The 15,530-nt window shown below is 49.4% G+C and overlaps 7 protein-coding genes across 10 annotated transcripts; 3 read left to right on the top strand and 4 right to left on the bottom strand.

Annotated features, from left to right (window-relative positions):
• Positions 1-210: 210 nt before the first annotated feature.
• BDBG_04229 lies at positions 211-4,738 on the bottom strand (the record flags this gene model as incomplete). Of its 3 annotated transcripts, XM_031721586.1 has the most annotated exons (5): positions 3,043-3,172; positions 1,662-2,994; positions 1,399-1,598; positions 1,094-1,356; positions 1,030-1,041 (listed from the first exon to the last, which is right to left on the bottom strand). In XM_031721586.1, the coding sequence occupies exons 3-5, from the start codon at positions 1,481-1,483 to the stop codon at positions 1,030-1,032; spliced, it is 360 nt and encodes a 119-aa protein (XP_031578194.1). In that variant the 5' UTR covers positions 1,484-1,598; positions 1,662-2,994; positions 3,043-3,172. The 3 variants fall into 3 exon arrangements, with proteins under 3 accessions (XP_031578196.1, XP_031578194.1, XP_031578195.1); XM_031721587.1 differs by lacking the exon at positions 3,043-3,172 and having other exon boundaries at positions 1,399-1,904; positions 1,976-2,285; XM_031721585.1 differs by having other exon boundaries at positions 211-2,660; positions 2,752-2,994; positions 3,043-4,738.
• BDBG_04230 (uncharacterized protein) lies at positions 341-712 on the top strand (the record flags this gene model as incomplete). The annotated part of the gene is made up of 2 exons (XM_002625315.1): positions 341-434; positions 513-712. 2 exons carry the CDS (start codon positions 341-343, stop codon positions 710-712), a joined length of 294 nt encoding a protein of 97 aa, XP_002625361.1.
• Positions 1,855-5,647, top strand: BDBG_04228. Of its 2 annotated transcripts, XM_031721584.1 has the most exons (5): positions 2,366-2,945; positions 3,030-3,792; positions 3,862-4,119; positions 4,418-5,494; positions 5,620-5,643. In XM_031721584.1, the coding sequence occupies exons 3-4, from the start codon at positions 4,017-4,019 to the stop codon at positions 4,645-4,647; spliced, it is 333 nt and encodes a 110-aa protein (XP_031578193.1). In that variant the 5' UTR covers positions 2,366-2,945; positions 3,030-3,792; positions 3,862-4,016; the 3' UTR covers positions 4,648-5,494; positions 5,620-5,643. The 2 variants fall into 2 exon arrangements, with proteins under 2 accessions (XP_002625359.1, XP_031578193.1); XM_002625313.2 differs by having other exon boundaries at positions 1,855-3,792; positions 4,418-5,538; positions 5,624-5,647.
• On the bottom strand, positions 4,974-9,759 carry BDBG_04227 (uncharacterized protein). Its single transcript, XM_031721583.1, has 5 exons — positions 8,853-9,759; positions 7,473-8,528; positions 7,326-7,395; positions 6,768-7,254; positions 4,974-6,696 (listed from the first exon to the last, which is right to left on the bottom strand). Exons 2-5 carry the CDS (start codon positions 8,395-8,397, stop codon positions 5,770-5,772), a joined length of 2,409 nt encoding a protein of 802 aa, XP_031578192.1. The 5' UTR covers positions 8,398-8,528; positions 8,853-9,759; the 3' UTR covers positions 4,974-5,769.
• Positions 9,760-10,102: 343 nt separating this feature from the next.
• Positions 10,103-10,249, bottom strand: BDBG_16988 (uncharacterized protein; the record flags this gene model as incomplete). The annotated part of the gene is made up of 1 exon (XM_031724817.1): positions 10,103-10,249. One exon carries the CDS (start codon positions 10,247-10,249, stop codon positions 10,103-10,105), a length of 147 nt encoding a protein of 48 aa, XP_031578191.1.
• A 493-nt stretch (positions 10,250-10,742) lies between these two features.
• On the top strand, positions 10,743-12,790 carry BDBG_04226 (nucleolar protein 12; the record flags this gene model as incomplete). Its single annotated transcript, XM_002625311.1, has 3 exons — positions 10,743-10,910; positions 11,070-11,766; positions 11,904-12,790. The coding sequence occupies 3 exons, from the start codon at positions 10,743-10,745 to the stop codon at positions 12,788-12,790; spliced, it is 1,752 nt and encodes a 583-aa protein (XP_002625357.1).
• Positions 12,791-13,751: 961 nt separating this feature from the next.
• Positions 13,752-14,692, bottom strand: BDBG_04225 (uncharacterized protein; the record flags this gene model as incomplete). The annotated part of the gene is made up of 2 exons (XM_031721582.1): positions 13,752-14,191; positions 14,479-14,692. 2 exons carry the CDS (start codon positions 14,690-14,692, stop codon positions 13,752-13,754), a joined length of 654 nt encoding a protein of 217 aa, XP_031578190.1.
• Between the last annotated feature and the right edge of the window lie 838 nt (positions 14,693-15,530).

The following is a 15,530-nucleotide window of genomic DNA, read 5'->3' as shown; positions in this document are numbered from 1 at the left end:
AGGACTCCGAGGCATTGAGATGAGTATGAGACACAGCTTTCTGCTCCAGGCCTTATTAAATATTCCCCTCAGCACTGTCTGTCAGTCAGTATAAATATTGGGGTATCTGCTCGTTCAAAGGTTCCTTTTTCCTTCGTCCCAATGTCCAGATTATCACCAGCAACCAGCAATCTCTATATTACTGGCTAACGATTTGCTCGCAGGTGAGATGAATGCCTCTTAAATCTGCCATTTAGTAAACTAACAATGCCACAACTACCAAGCTAGATTCGTCCGCGGGACTTCATTCTTCCAATTCTGAACCATTTTCATCACACAACCCAAAAACTATCCACTCATCATGAAATTCTCGCTTAAAGCGTTTGCCAGTACCATGCTTGTCAGCACCCACACGGCTGTAGAACTTGCCCTCGCATTCCCTGTCAACTTCGCAAGTAAGTGGGAAAATGAACAACCCAATCCGCTGGACATGTCATTCACTTGTCCTCAGCTGAACGGATTACTTATGGCAGATGGTCAGCTCGCCAGCCGCGTCTGCGCCTCCAGGACCTTCTGTCCGACTGTTCTGGCTGAGGGATGGTGTGTGTCCTGGGATACAGGATTCGCCATGTGCGAACAGAAAAATGGGAAGGATCCAACGGAGGAATTGAGTCGCTGCAAATCCTGCGTTGAGAGCAATTGTGCGACGCCAGGGTGTGACGAGGTCATGTGAGTCTTGAGAGCAGGGTTCGAGTACTTATTCCCCGCCTCGGTATAGGTAGCCCAATTGAGATACGGAGGTCTTGATACTGGGGACGTCATCTAGTTGTTTTTCTGTAGCGTGGGTATCTCGCGATGTTGGCGGTGAATAATGAATGGCAGCTGGAAACCCATTAGGGGATATAATGCGCAACAGGCTGGAACTTCGGAGCAACAGTACTCCTTTCGCACCTTTCTTTCTCTATCTCTCTAGGTGTATTTCAAGCCCAGACGTGCACATTCAGAATCACCATTTATCCTAGTTTTTCTGTTCCGTGATGGACCCTGCTTCTAGTCATCTACCTATACAATTCGTTAGTGGCAATGCAACCGGTGAAATATTCGGGCCACCAACAAGCATCTGCCCAAAATCTGACAATACTTTCAGCTTCAAGCTTGATTTCAACACACGTTCTGAGGCTCTGATGTAGGTGCTGCCAGGATAAGTGTTTTCAACATCAAAATCTATCCACGCAACTCTCTCCATGTCACTAGGTATGATTAGAATGTTCCTCGGAGAAGGGTAATTGTGCTCGCTCAAAGCTGCACGGATCTTTTGAGAACTCTTGTCTGCCTGGGCCATCTTGCTCCAAGAATCGCTACTACCCTCCCTACCTACTACATAGGCTGTTGGGTACCTCAGTACGACGGCCAACATACCATATGCCTTCTTCATACATAGTGAAATCACGACTCTCAGCTCCTGCTGTTGCTCGTTCTGCTGGGTGCAAACACCCTTCAACATCCTGAACGAAGCGTTCCCATTCCCAACACCAATAAATAGAAGCACCCTCTATTCGGTAATGCCAGAGGCCGAGGCCCAACTAATGGAGAACTCACTGGCAGGCAGAGTAGGTTTGCTGAAGGTGGTCACTGGTTAATGGCCGATGCCTCGTTAAGATTGGATAAAGAGCAGCCCTAACATTCAGCCCTAACCTTGCCCTGAGGAGAGAAGGTTGATCAAACCTTGAATCTTCTAGATAGCACTCTGGGGAGTATTCCTTTCCCCTTACACAACAGAGGCGGTGAAGCTGTGAAGCGGGCAGAAATAGAAATAGAACTAGCCGTTTCAGTATGGAAGAGGTCACGCAAAGCACTCCCTCAAATAGAAACCCAACCTAGTCGAATAGGATGCTGTCACTGTCTGTCTAGATCGAGGAACGGCTCTTGACAATTTATGTTAGCATTTGCTAATAAAAACGAGATAAATGTCCCTTTTCAACCTCGTCAGGCGCACATCATTATTATTCTTATCAAATTCTACGAAAGATGTCTGTCCCCTTGACATCTCGACAATTTCCTCGAAGAGATTCCCCGGTTGAGTGATTTGCAATATTGTCCAGCATAAATCTGGACTAGGGGAGGTGGGTGTGATCCCTTCGTAACTCGCCTAGTAACCATACCCTCCGCCATCTGGAGAATGACCCCCGTAGAGCTGGAAAATGGAGGTGCATTTGTGCTATCGGGTTGCTGAGGGGAAAAAATATGATATTAACATCGCCTCCCTTCGCACTTTGTCTCACCTCAAATATCATGCATGCTCATCTTGTTATCTGGCCGTTTTCATTTATTCACCGCCAGGGAACGTGGGGGTGTCGTTCCGTACACGTATGAAAGCAGCATGCAGACCGGTTTCGGGAATATTTGCGCGTGGTATTCCTTTGTGCATATCTGCATCTGAGGAGTCATACAGCATGCTTAATTAAACCTTGCTTCAAACACCCTCACCAAGTAGGCAGAACTCAACCAAATACCCAAAAGAGTCCCTGGTTTTTGGGGTGAAAAGCACTGCTGTGTGGCATGAATGGCATCCGAACACCACCCTTATGGCGTACGAAGTATCCATTTATATGCTCTCTGCGATGTTAATTCCGCCCGGCTTTTATGCAAAATGGATTCTCAAAAACGGAGACGGCCGATGCCTAGAATAATAAACAGCCTCTGTTGTTGTTTCTGTGGCATCCCCGTTCTCGCCGTTGAAGAAAGGAGTTTCTCCTCCAGTTGCGCACTTACTTGTTCATATCCATATCCAGGTTCCAAACACGCCCTCCTCCCATTTCCCATGTTAACGATAACATGCACCTGATTCTCATGTCCCACTGTTCTTTCTGTTGGCTCGTGTGTCTCGGTCGCTACTCTTACAGGCTGCAAGTTTTCGGCGTGCACCGAAAACCTCCTTGACTATGTGGGAAGGAATGAAATATCAAGTAAAAAATCCGCCGTGCCTAGCATCTTCCTAAGGTTTCTTCGTAAATCCTAATAATTATTAATAAATTTCTTCGTGTATGCAGTATGGAGACAGACCGGTTTTTTCCTCCATGTACTTGATTGACTCGGGTATTTCTTCTCGGGTCTTTGATAGAGTTACCCGCGCAGTGGCATCCACTTCGATTAGTTTAGTTCGCTCCCTAGCTATTAGTTAGCCTGTCGCTTGTTAGGCCCATGCCAGCCACCAGAGCCAAGGGCACCAAGAGCAGTCCGCCTCTGCAGGATGACAGTATTCGGTGTGCTCCCCGCGGAGTAACCACGCTTGAACTTGAACGAGGAGGAGATCCTGGAGATAGTGACAGGGCCAAGAGAGCTGGTGGTTGAGGTGCTTGAGGTGGTCGTTGCTGGTTGGTTGGGAACGTGGAAGGCGTTCTGTCATTTATTATTGATGGTATACTATGCCTAGCAGCTATAAATTAGTTAGAAACGCTTGTGCAGGCGTGGGACGGGGGGAAGGGAGGCTTGACTGGGGGCTTGTTCCGCACACACAGCACACACAGCACACACAGCACAACACCCAGCAACCGCCAAATCGAGCCGGTCTGCAACCAAGCGCCTGTTATATATAAAACAGGCGCCTTTCCCTCTCCTTTCCCTATGCGTGCGCACCCCCCGCTTCGACCTTCGACTCAAGAAGGTTTGTAAGAGACGAGAGCCCAGCAGTCATCCTCACGTTATATCCCCCGTTAGATGCTGCATGCAGCATTTCGTCTGGCCCCAAACACCCGTGCCGCACGACACGCTGTGGACCAACAACAACAACAATAGTGTTAAAATTGATATTGTGTAAGTACTAGAGACCACTAGCTATCAGGGGAACGTCCCAGCTAATAAGTGTCTCTGCTGTTCCCGTAGATAAGGATCATCGCTTGCTGTCCCATCTTCCCACTCCACTCTAGGGCTTGAATGGTTGCCCGAACCTGAGACGTTTCTCTTGACGCGCGCGTGCCGATCCGCAATGTGTCGATCAACCTCATAAGTCGGTCATTCTTTTTCTCGAATCTGCCATCATGGGGAACGCTTTATTCCCACGGATCCTCGCCCTCTTCCTCGCCTTGCTGCTCTGGGCTCCTCGGGTGCTGTCTTCCACTACTGACAGACCAGGTAGACCAGGTACGTTTTGCACTACTCTGCTATATACAGTACATGGACCTGATACACATGCACATACATGCAATTTATATTCTCTTAAAATATAAAAACAAATAACAAATTGTCCCATCTGCCTCTGTTTCAAAAAAAGAATAAAGAGAAAGAGAAACACTCCTGTCCCATACCTCTACTACTCCACTTCCACTTCCACATCTACCCCATACCTCACCCCCATTCCATCCATATTCATCATTTCATTTTTTACTCTCCCGCCCTTCTAAAACTTAGAAAAACAAAAAAAACCAACCACAATAAATAGACCGATGGTTCCCTCCCCAAGAAACGGAACCACCAAACCCCTTCAACAAACAATGCGGCAGAACCCATTTCTGCGAAAGCGACCCTAGGCTACGGCCGAATTGCGTAGAGAGAATCCATGGATATACCGTCTGCGAGATGTATTACCCCAAGGGCGACAGGATGATGCAGGTCTGTAGGGATTGTGTGGATTCGAATTGTCAATTCGCGGGGTGTGAGTGGTTTACGTAGGGAATTTGGAGGAGAGGGAGGAGAGAATGAGATGGAATGAGGTTCGAAACGGGATACATATGTGAGGTGAAGTGAGGTTTGGTTTTGGGTTTGAGCGTTCTATGTATCCTGGAAATTCTAATTTTCCTCTCAAATCCCTGGGAGAAAGGATTTGATATCTGCCCCCAGGCTCATTTTGCATTGTTCATTCAATTTTCTTCTTCTTCTTCTTCTTCTTCTTCTTCTTCTATATATATGCTTTACAAGACCCATAGCGGCATGTTATGTTAAACCACGAGGGTTACGATGACGAAAAAAATTGAAATTGAATAAAATACATCCCTTCTAATTCGTTTTAAGAGGGTAGATGATCTCTTAGAAAGTATCACAAAAATATTGAAAACGTGAGGAAATACATATACCAAGTAATCCTATCATGATGGCTAAATCACCGTCATAACACTTCCGTGGAATTAAATGTCAAAAAGGTTGAAAAACGCCCACTTCCTTTTTGTCTCGGGGTATTATTTACTGTCCAAAAAAATTAATTGAAAAAAGAAACGTTTCCACAATCCGCCAGCACCAACCCTCAACGACCCCTCAAAATTCACACGGCATGCCCCCCCCCCCCCAAAAAAAAAAACAAAAAACAAAAAAAAAAAAAAAAAAAAAAAAAAAAAAAAAAGGAAAGGGGAAAAGGTAAAAGAAATGCAAGTTACAAGAACAAAAAAAAGGTTAATTGCTAACAGGGCCTTTGCTCCCCCACCTCTCCTAGCAGACAAGTAAACAGAGCGAAGAGAAGAAAATTATTAGCTGTAATATATAACCAGACCAAACCCCATCCAAAATTCAGCCCTCTCCCGTTTAGGTAAGGCGTTGCCACACCGCCCCTGCCTGACCGTTTCGTATCACGTACGTTGAATTCCCATAAAAATAAAACAAATAAAAAAAAAAAAAAAAACCCCGGTACTGACGTTTCACGGTTACACGAAGTTAGGCACGAGCATGGACGCGCGCGGGGCGTGCGTGGGGATGCCGCGATGCGGGATGCAAGCTGCACGCGTTCCGGGGGATGGACCTAACGAAGGGTCGGGGATATGTATTTCCCTCAGGCATACGTGTATATATATTAAAACAGAACTATCATCGCGCACCCATCCGACTCCTCCCAGATCCGCCTGCCGTGATACCAGCGGCTTGGTGCATGGAGTTCAGAGGCGCGGACCGTTGCCGAGAGGCTGTTGCTGCTGTTGACGTGGAGGAGCCAAGTAGCTCTGGATTCGGGGCTGCGGACGGAGTCGGTAATTGCGGAGATGGTTCCCGTCGAGATTGGGGTGGAGCGCCGAAAAGTCCCAGGCGTGCTGAAGATGGTGGGGACGATTGGATATTGTTAGTGATGTTATTGCTATGTTTACTGTTGGTATTGATGTTGTTTTGATTGCCATCTCTGGTAGCGCTGGAAGTTTGGTAGGGCCCGACCTCTTCTGACAGAGGATTATGAGGGTGCTGAGGGTGTACGGGCGATCGCTGGCCAGAGATGGTTCGCGACTGTGGCCGGCGTGGGTTACTGGGTTTCCGCACTTCCAGTGGAGACGAGGTTTGGGATCGAAACCCTGACATCCTTTCAGCTTCATCTGTTTTGGGTTGGCGGGTAAAGGGGGATTCGCTAGCCGTTGTGAGCGCTCGGTTATTATTATGATGTGGGTGGCCTGTTCGGTCTTGCTCAACGACGTACGGGGTGTTTGCGGCTGAAGAGTTAGGCGCGGATGGATGGTCTGGAATCGTAGAAGCAGACCCATTGGGCGCGTGTAGATCCACGACCCGCTGTTGAGCAGCAGGGGTAGCATATATATAATCCGCTCCATGTTGCTGCTCATTCATCCTAATTTGTTGAAGCTGTTGTAAATATTGCTCATGGCTGGAGTGTTGTGGGTTTGCCCATGGTGTCTGTTCGAGGAATTCCTCCGCTGCGCCCGGGCGTGTCGTTGTCGATGGTGTTGCAGTGAATGTGCCGCGAGGGTGGGATGGGCGGGGGAAGTTGGGAGGCGCATTCATAGAACGTGGGTCAATCTGAATCAAGAATTTTGTTTAGTATATCTCCCGACATTTCTCTATCATCCGACGTGTATTAGAGGACTTACCCCCATCTTGGCCAAATCCTCATCTGTCTCATTTTGTCGCGCCGGCAAGATAGCGGGAGCAGCTGGGAAGCCCACATATTTCGCAACGCCCGAGAGAATAGAAACCTCCTTATTATAGGCAGTTTGTTGGGAAATTTGTTGTGAGCGGCGAGTTGGGAAGGGAATAGAGAAGTCGGGGCTAGCCTCGGCATTTTGGAATCTATCCTGTTGAATTCGGTAATGTAGGCGTGAAGCATCATCAAGATACTTTTCACGAACATCTCGGGCCCGTTGGAAGTAAGAGCTGTTTGCCTGGCAGCGCTCGGCCTGGCTTTTGTTGAATAGCGAGGATAGCTTGTACTTGAAAAGGGTTCTCTCGTATTTGATTTTTTCATCTCGATAATTCTCGATTATACTGAGCTGACGTAGGTATTCAGGGTGAGTAGCATTCTCTTCAGTGAGTTGTGATAGCTCATTGTTGAGGTTTGCGATTCTCTCATCGTATATCCTACAGCGAGCACAAACAAATCATATTAGAGACAATCCATATTCAGGGGACGGCATGGATCAACAATTTACCTATCGCGCAACGTTGCGAATTGTCGTTCAAGTGTAACCAGAAGGTCCATAGCCGTGGACTTCTTCATCACTATTCTCGTTGTGAGTAATGAGACTCAACGAGCTAGGGATTGGCGCAAAAAATATAGATCAAGCAGTTATACGTACACTCTTCTTCCGCCTTCGAAACGACCTCCGTGTCATCCACCTCATCGACATGTTCAGCTTGTTCTTCTTCGTCTGCGGCTGGTTCATCAGCCAAGCCGTTAACATCTTGTTCGGCACCTCGCGTTGGAGGAACACTCTCTGCTTCGGTGTCGTCATAAACCTGTTTGGCGTTTCTGCCCTTTCGTTTGCCTTTCTTCCCTCGTTTACCCCTCGAAACTGGGGCACGCGCATCGAGGCTCCGTGTCTCCTCTGCGGCTGGAGTCTCGTCGGGGGAAGTTTCGCTGTTCTTTTGGAGGGCGTCACCGCTTGGAAGGCTCGATGAGAGGTCTGGCAATGACTTGGAAGTTGTTCCGCTCACGGGAACGGAGCCACGACGTTTTCGTAGAGGCTCTTCGTCACTTGCTTCAGAACCAGCATCTCCTCCTAGGTCGAGCCGTTTACGCTTTTTGCTAATGGCCTCAAGAGAAGCGCTTAGTAGTTCGGGCCCATCAGCGGCAGCAACATTGTCGGTAGCTGGTATGCCGTTGCTACTGACTTTCCGCCGTGGTTTGGTGGGAGAGGCTTCTGTTTCGTCATCTTCATCATTAAGTTCGTCATATGTTGTGGATTGTGCTAGCTTGCTGGGACTCGTTTCGAACATGCCCGCGTTCAGCACAATGTTGCTGCGGTTTCGCAGGTGGTTTGGAGACTCTTCGATCCGTTCTGTTTCAGCTTCTGAGTCAATTTCACTCGCAACCTTTTCAAGTTTTGGGGATTCAATATCCAAATTGTCGTTGTCTAAAGCATCGTCAAGGTCGCTCAGGCTACTAGAACGGGCATCGTCCGCAATAGAATACTCGGTGTCGCGGCCATTGACCCCAGCTTCAGCGACAGATGCCAATTGTGCAAGGGGAGTGGCCGACTCCGCTGGTTCTATGGAGTCCATCTAGGTATTGAATATATGATTTACGTTGATTTCAACGCAAAGATGGGAGGGAGAGCACGTCCAACCAAGTTGGATTGGTGGTTTCAGTAACCGATTAGGTCGGGAGGGCGTGAGTGAAGATTTTTCGAAAGCTGCGAAACAGGCCAAAAGAAAATTGAGTTAGTGACGCTTTCACAATATATGATATTGAATAGAATCCAAAGTCTTAAAAGCCTTGTAGATGGAATTTGAAGGTTTGTGGAGAGCTACTGGACTGGTGAAGGGGTTTTTGACTGAACAATTCTGGTGACCCAACCTCAATGACGAGGCGAGGAGCAAAAAAGCAGCAGTCAAATATCCGGGGCGGCAGATATCCCAAAGTGAGTCCAGGAGGTCTCAGCGAGCCTCCAGTTATTCCATGCTTTCCTCCACGTTGTATGGAGATGTTGTTTCGACAAAAAGCGGGCTTGACGTACCTGGTCGGTTATGCGCTCGAAGCGCAGCAACGGTGGTGCACCACAGGCTCGCGGTCGACAATGGAATCAAGACTTGACAGCTGGAGAGACACAGGGAAGCGCAAAGAAGCAATATCGTGTAGTAGATGATCTTCTGCGACGTCGTGCAGAGTAGATGAGGGAAAGGCAGGGCGAGGGGGAGGGTGGGAGTGCTGTTCGCAAAAGACTGGGGTGCGTTTTGAGTTGGAAGCGGGCAGGAAGCTGGAGCCCGGCGAATAGCACAGGGGGGGTAGTTTAACGAGGAGTACAGCTGAGATCAAGCTAAATTGGAGGATACGGGAGTCTGAGAGATAGCGTGAAGGGTCTGAGGAGTGTGAATCGATGGCAGGGAGGAGTGTGGGAGAGCGGAAAGAAGCAGCAAGCAGGAGGATCTGAGTGCGAGGAGAGAAAGACCAGGCGATTCCTTTGGCTGTGTATTGGCAGCGTATCGATGATGATTTGTTTCCCTCCAAACAGCAGGGATTGGTATCGGTTACTGTAATTTACGCAGCCTAGTCCTTCGGAGGGAGGTATTGTGCCGCAGGCAATCGCTGTGGCCGAACAGGTATTGTCACCGACGTGCGAATCCATATTACCAAAGTTTCAATACACAGCGAAAATAGCGGCGATCTTTTGCTTCAAGTGACCTCCCTTGCTGTCATCTGCCAGCAAGCAAGCAAATAATGCAAACATACCGCCGTTCCGAGTGCGGCGACTGACTTTTAGATGACTAAGCACCATCTTTGTGTGTCTGCTCTGCCCAATGAATATACGTAAAGTGCTCACCGCTTTTGCCAAGGCCCTCTTCCAAGGTTTTCTGGCTCCCCACTGGTGCGCCCGTCTGACTACATTCATTTTGCCGTGACCGGGTTGGAAATCTCCGATCACGTGGCTGCAGTCTCGGATTGCCGAATCGGATGGATGTGTCCTTCCTCTCAGCTGAACCGTTCTATAACACAGAATTCTCACCCCTGGGATCCATTGTGCTCCAATCAGGCGAGTAATGAAATCAGCAGCTTCGATAAGAACTGTTAATAAATATTTAATTCGCTCTTCCTTATTTAGGGGTTTGAACACATCTTGCTAGTTTTCCTGTCACCGTCTTTTTCTGTTCACGCTCCTGATCTCTGGAAGGTGCAGATACAACTGCGGACTTCCCTTAAACCCGTGCTATTTCATGTTCAAATACATCCATTGAGGACCAATCTAGCGCTTGACGACCTTCTGCAGTGTCAGGAAATGTAGACTCTTACCATGGACAGACCTTTGATCGCACTCGCACTTGTCGGGTTTGTTCTGCGCCTGTCATAGCCAAATTTGCCGCCATTATTGCCTTTTAAGGTTAGTACGCGCATATCACCCATGAATACTCTGCCCATATCCGAGTTCTTAGTTTCAGGTCTTGAATACTTTCTTGTTCTCCTCGTACGCTCTCCGTGGCTTTTGATGCCGGGGCTGCGTTCGCCAGCTTTGAAGTCTCAGCTTGTGGAACCATTCTATATCAGAGATTACAGCTGAGCCACTTGCCATTGTTTTCATCCATTCTTACCTGAACTGTTATACTTTCCAACTTGCACACTAACACGCTTTGGCAAAATATAACTATATACCGAATTGATAAGCGTTAAACCATCACACGTAGTCAACCCCGAGATACAAGTCTTTGATGTTGTCCGCGCCAAGCCTCAATCAAGTTTTATATCACATGACCTGTACCGTTTTGGCTTAGTCGCATTTTTGTGTCTAATGCCAAGCAAAACGCTTTGGAACGAAAAAAGTTCAAAGCTCGGCGGAATTATTGTTTAACACACTCACTGGTTATCAATCCAAAAGCCCATACCACTTACAACAACAAACCCGGAAAAAAGAACGATGGGGAAGAAACAAAAATCCCAGCCCAAGGCTGCTGTGCCCGCAGGCGAGGAAAATAATGCAGGCAGCGCACTGGCTGCCAATGGCTCAGTACTCCCTTTCTTGGCCGGCGGCGGGGATACTACGGCAGCCATGGATCCGATGCTTGCATCGTTATTTGAGAAGAGTGTGAGTTTCTCTGACTATGCTTGTTTGTATTTTCAAGGGATTGGAAGTTGTCGATTTTATTTTTATTTTTATTTATTTGATTTAACGCAATTGAGCGTTGGTGGTTCTGACTTTACAAGAGGTTTAACTAACTTGGTTGCGAACTTTTCTGTACCATAGGCTGGACCTGTGAAAGCTCCGCAATTCACTAGTGCTAATCTGGCGGCGACGTCAAAGCCCAAGGGGAGGACCAGCGAACGAAATGCCATGCAATCTTCCTCATCTGATGAGGACGAGGCGGCCGAGGAAGCTCTATCGGAGAGCAGTGATGAGGTGATGGAGGATGTTGATGATGAATCATTGACTCCGGAAAAGGGACGGAAAAGAAAACGAGGCGGCGCAGATGACTTAGAGGAATCCTACATGCGGCGCGTGGCGAAAGAGGATGCCAAGGAGGACGAGAAACGACGAAGCGAGAAGGCAAAGCGGCGGAAAGTTGTTGAAACCGTCGGGAGGGAGAGCGACTCTTCAGACTCCGAAGGCAACGACGAGGGCAACGAAGACAGCATAGCCAGCCCTCCTCCCTTACACGAATCCCTTTCCAACAACCCCGACGCCGCCCTCCTCGACAAATCCGCCCGCACCGTCTTCCTCTCCAACGTCTCCACAGAAGCCATCAAATCCAAATCCGCAAAGAAAACCCTCCTCAGACACCTCTCTTCCTTCATCCCTTCCCTCCCCGAATCTGCCACTCCCCATAAAATCGAATCAATCCGCTTCCGCTCTACCGCCTTCGCCACCCGATCAATGCCCAAACGCGCTGCATTACCCCAAGCGCGAGCTCATGGACTCCACCACCCGCAGCACAAACGCATACGTAGTTCTACACCACCACCGGCAGCCGGCACGACGAGCACCCCCAGGCTTTAAACGGCAGCGTCATCCTCGACAGGCATCTGCGCGTCGACAAGCGTTCGCCCACCCGGCGCCCGTCGATTTACAAGCGCTTACAAGCGCTGCATCTTCCTAGGCTTCGTCGACGAGGCTTCGTCGACGAGGAAACACCCAACGCGGAGCAACAACAAACAACACAACAACAGGAGGAGGAGAAGAAGAAGAAGAAGAAGAAGAATACCCCCCGCGCCGACGTGGAGGAGGGCCTCTGGCGCACGTTCAACGAGCATGCGCGCGCCAGCACCGTCGCCGCGCAGCCATCCACGTCCACGCCCGCGCCTTCCAATAACAATGGCGACAGGAGCAATAATACCAGCCCAGCGGTCCTAGGCCCCGTCGAATCCGTGCGCGTCGTGCGCGACCCAGCCACACGTATCGGCAAGGGGATCGCCTACGTCCAATTCCGCGACGAGAATGCCGTGGAGGCCGCGCTGTTGCTGGACGGGCAGAAATTCCCACCGCTGCTGCCGCGCAGACTGCGCGTCACGCGCGCGAAGCGGGTGCTGAAGAGCGCCAAGGATAGGGGGCGTGGCAATGGTAGGAAGCGGGACAGCGGGAATGCGAACAAGACTGCGCTGGGCGTGCGCAGGGGCGGGGATCGGCAGGCGAGCTTCCAGGGCCGTGCGGAGGGGCTGTTGGGGAAGGCTAGGACGTGGATGGCGCAGAACCCGGGCTCCAATGGTCATGGTGGCGGTGGCGGTGGCGGTGGTGGTGGTGGTGGTGGTGGTGGTGGTGGTGATGGTGATGGTGGGAAGGGGTCTGGCGCGTTTGTCTTTGAGGGTTTCCGGGCGAGGCCGGATAAGGGGCCGGGTGGGTTTAAGGTGAAGACTAAGAGTCGTGGAGCCAAGGGGCGGGCTGGGAAGCCCAAGACGAGGAGTACCCGGCGTGCGGCGGCGTTTAGGGCTGGTGGGGGGGTGAAGAAGAAGGGGGAAGCGAAGGGGAGTTAGATGGGGTGGTGTGTGGTGGTTGATTGATACCGTTCGTAGATTTGATTTTGGGGTAATTTTTACCATGTCGTTCGTTCCTCAAGTTTTCTTCATGCCTGCCGCTCTTTCTTTTTCCAGTTCCCATTTTGTCCAGACCAGACCAGGGGACAGAACGCGCATATATAGCAGCTGCTAAATAACGATTGAGCATTGGAAGAGGTTCAGCCAACAACACCGGGGAACCCAGAGCAACCCATCTATGTACCCACCCGTACCTACCTACCTACCTATATCTACCCCCCCCTGCGCACCCTTCTTGCCTCGGGGCCACATACTCGCTTCCAGCCATCAAGAACTTCAGTATTGTCCTGTACACAGTAAACTAACTAACTAACTACCCTGACTACGGAGTATACACGCTGTAAGAGTATTGGCGCCTTTCCTCCCTCCCAACGGCCAATACAGGACGCGCGCACATGTACATGTACGTACATTGTACCTAGGTAACTATATAACGGATAACATACAAAAAGGGGGGGGGGGGGGGGTTAGTTACTGTACAAGGAGATTGCGATGTAAAAAAAAAAAAAAAAAAAAAAAAAAAAAAAAAAAAAAGATTTTTAAATTTATATAAACACTTCACAATTGAAAATGCAAGCAGCGATGCAGAAGGCGAATGAAAATATTATTGAGAGGACTACTGACGAAACAAGAATACTGGATGATTAATGTAATAGACACAACACTTTCAAAAGTCACAGATGCGTTCATGCTGAGAAAAAAAGGAGAACCGCCATGGAATTGAATCGAAGGAATTGTAATGGCATTTGGAAAGTGGATTGAGACGGTGGAAAACCCCTCGCCTCTCACCCACTCCGTCAAATGATATGGGAATATGGGGGGGAATAGTTGAATTTAAATTTTAATAAATAAAAGGGTTTGTAACTATTAAGAAAGAAAAAGGAAAGAAAAGAAAGATAGTTTACAGGAAAGACATCAGCGCCAGGACAGCAGAGAGCATAAAGCCAGGGCGGGCGATGGACATGGCGCTGTTCGGGTCTGGGGCGTTGGTGGCATCGCCGGTCGGCGACGGGGTGGATGAGGAGGAGGCGGATGAGCTGCTGGAGCTGCTGGTGGTGGTGGAGGCGGAGGTGGTCATGGTGGTGCTGGCCGAGTCCGTCGTGGCGGTGGTGGTCGTGGCGCTGGAGGAGTCGGAGGTGTCTGTGGTGCGGGTTTCAGTGGCAGTTGTGCTGATTGGGGTCAGGGCAGTGCCAGTGCCGGTGGTTCCGCCGATGGAGAACATGGGGCTGTAGTTGGAGTTTTCGGGATGATCATCGTCCATGATTTGGAGGTAGTAGGTAGAGGCGGTGGGGATGTCGGCGGGGGGGGTGAATTCGAAGCTGCCTGAGTTGGGGAGGTTTTCTATATAAATTGGGGGGATGTTTGTTAGAATATTCTTTTTTTTTTTTTTTTTTTCCCCTGCAGGACAGATAGATAAGAATGAAGAGGTCGTCGCCGCCCTTTTTCCTTTTCTTTCTTTCCTGGCTACTAGGGGATCTTCAGGCTCACGCGCATGCTTTAAGCCAAAGATTCCTGATCTGGCCGGCGCACACACACAACACACACAGCACACACAGAGTTGCAGGTGAGAGATGCGAAAAGAGAAGAACGAAAATGGAGGGGGAGAGTATATCATATATAATACGCACCGGCAAGGGGAATACCATCTTGGGGAGTGACATTGTCGCCCATCTGGAGCCTCAGGGAGACGGTGCCGGGGGTGGTAGGGTCCCAGGTGACCGTGGTCGGCTGGCCAGCGACGAATTGGTAGCCGTCACTAGGGACGTTGAAAGGATTACCATTGCTCTGGGCGGCCACAACGGCAGCAAAGGCGGTGACTGCGAGGTAGATGATGGATCGCATGGTGACTGACGGAAGTTGGTGGGGATTCGAAAGAGTTGACCCGATAGGAGGACAGTACAGTACGTACCGAATCCGTAAAAGAAATAAATAATAAATAGGGTTGTAAAAAAATATATATATATATATAAAATAAATAAATAAAAAAGGAGATAGATTACACGAATCTAAGACCTTTTGTGTTTAAAGAGTGTCAAGAAAAGTTAAGGGCTGGTGGTGAAGCGATCGCCGTGGGGGAGGAGGAGGAGGAGGAGGAGGAGGAGGAAAGAAAGGGAGAGGAGGAGAGAGAAAGGAGGAGAGAGAACAGAGAAGGGGGGGAGAGAGAAACAAGAAAAAAAAGAACAAAAGAGAGGGAGAGAGAGAGAAGAGAGAGAAGAGAGACGACAAATGAGAGAAAAAGGAGAGAGACTTGACTGACAAACAAGGGGGGGGGGAAGGAGGCGAAGAAGGAACAGGACGAGAAGGCAAGTGTTGACAGGCGCTTTCTTCGCCCAAAGTTGCAGATAGCGTGCTTGCAGTTTAAATGCCCTTCCCGAACCGAATGCCGTCGACGGCTTCAACTCATCCATGATCATCGTCGCCTTCATTGCGACCGTCGGTCACACTAGCCGTGGCAGCGCAGATGACGAGGGGGATCTCAGATTCTGTCAGCGCCGCGATTATGGGGAAAGACCTCATGGTCTGTACTCCTCTAGTATGGCAATGGTGAATTGAGGAGAGTCACGAAAGCTGGAACCGTAAATAGTCCAGCGAGATGTGACATTGTTTACAAAGGATATCCTGAGTAACAGTCCTCATCGCAGTCGAGATCGCGAGCAGGAGGCGACCAAAGCAAGGGTAA

This window comes from Blastomyces gilchristii (genome assembly GCF_000003855.2).
Source record: "Blastomyces gilchristii SLH14081 genomic scaffold supercont1.7, whole genome shotgun sequence".
Lineage (NCBI taxonomy): Eukaryota > Fungi > Ascomycota > Eurotiomycetes > Onygenales > Ajellomycetaceae > Blastomyces > Blastomyces gilchristii.
This window is presented reverse-complemented; position numbering and strand designations above follow the sequence as displayed.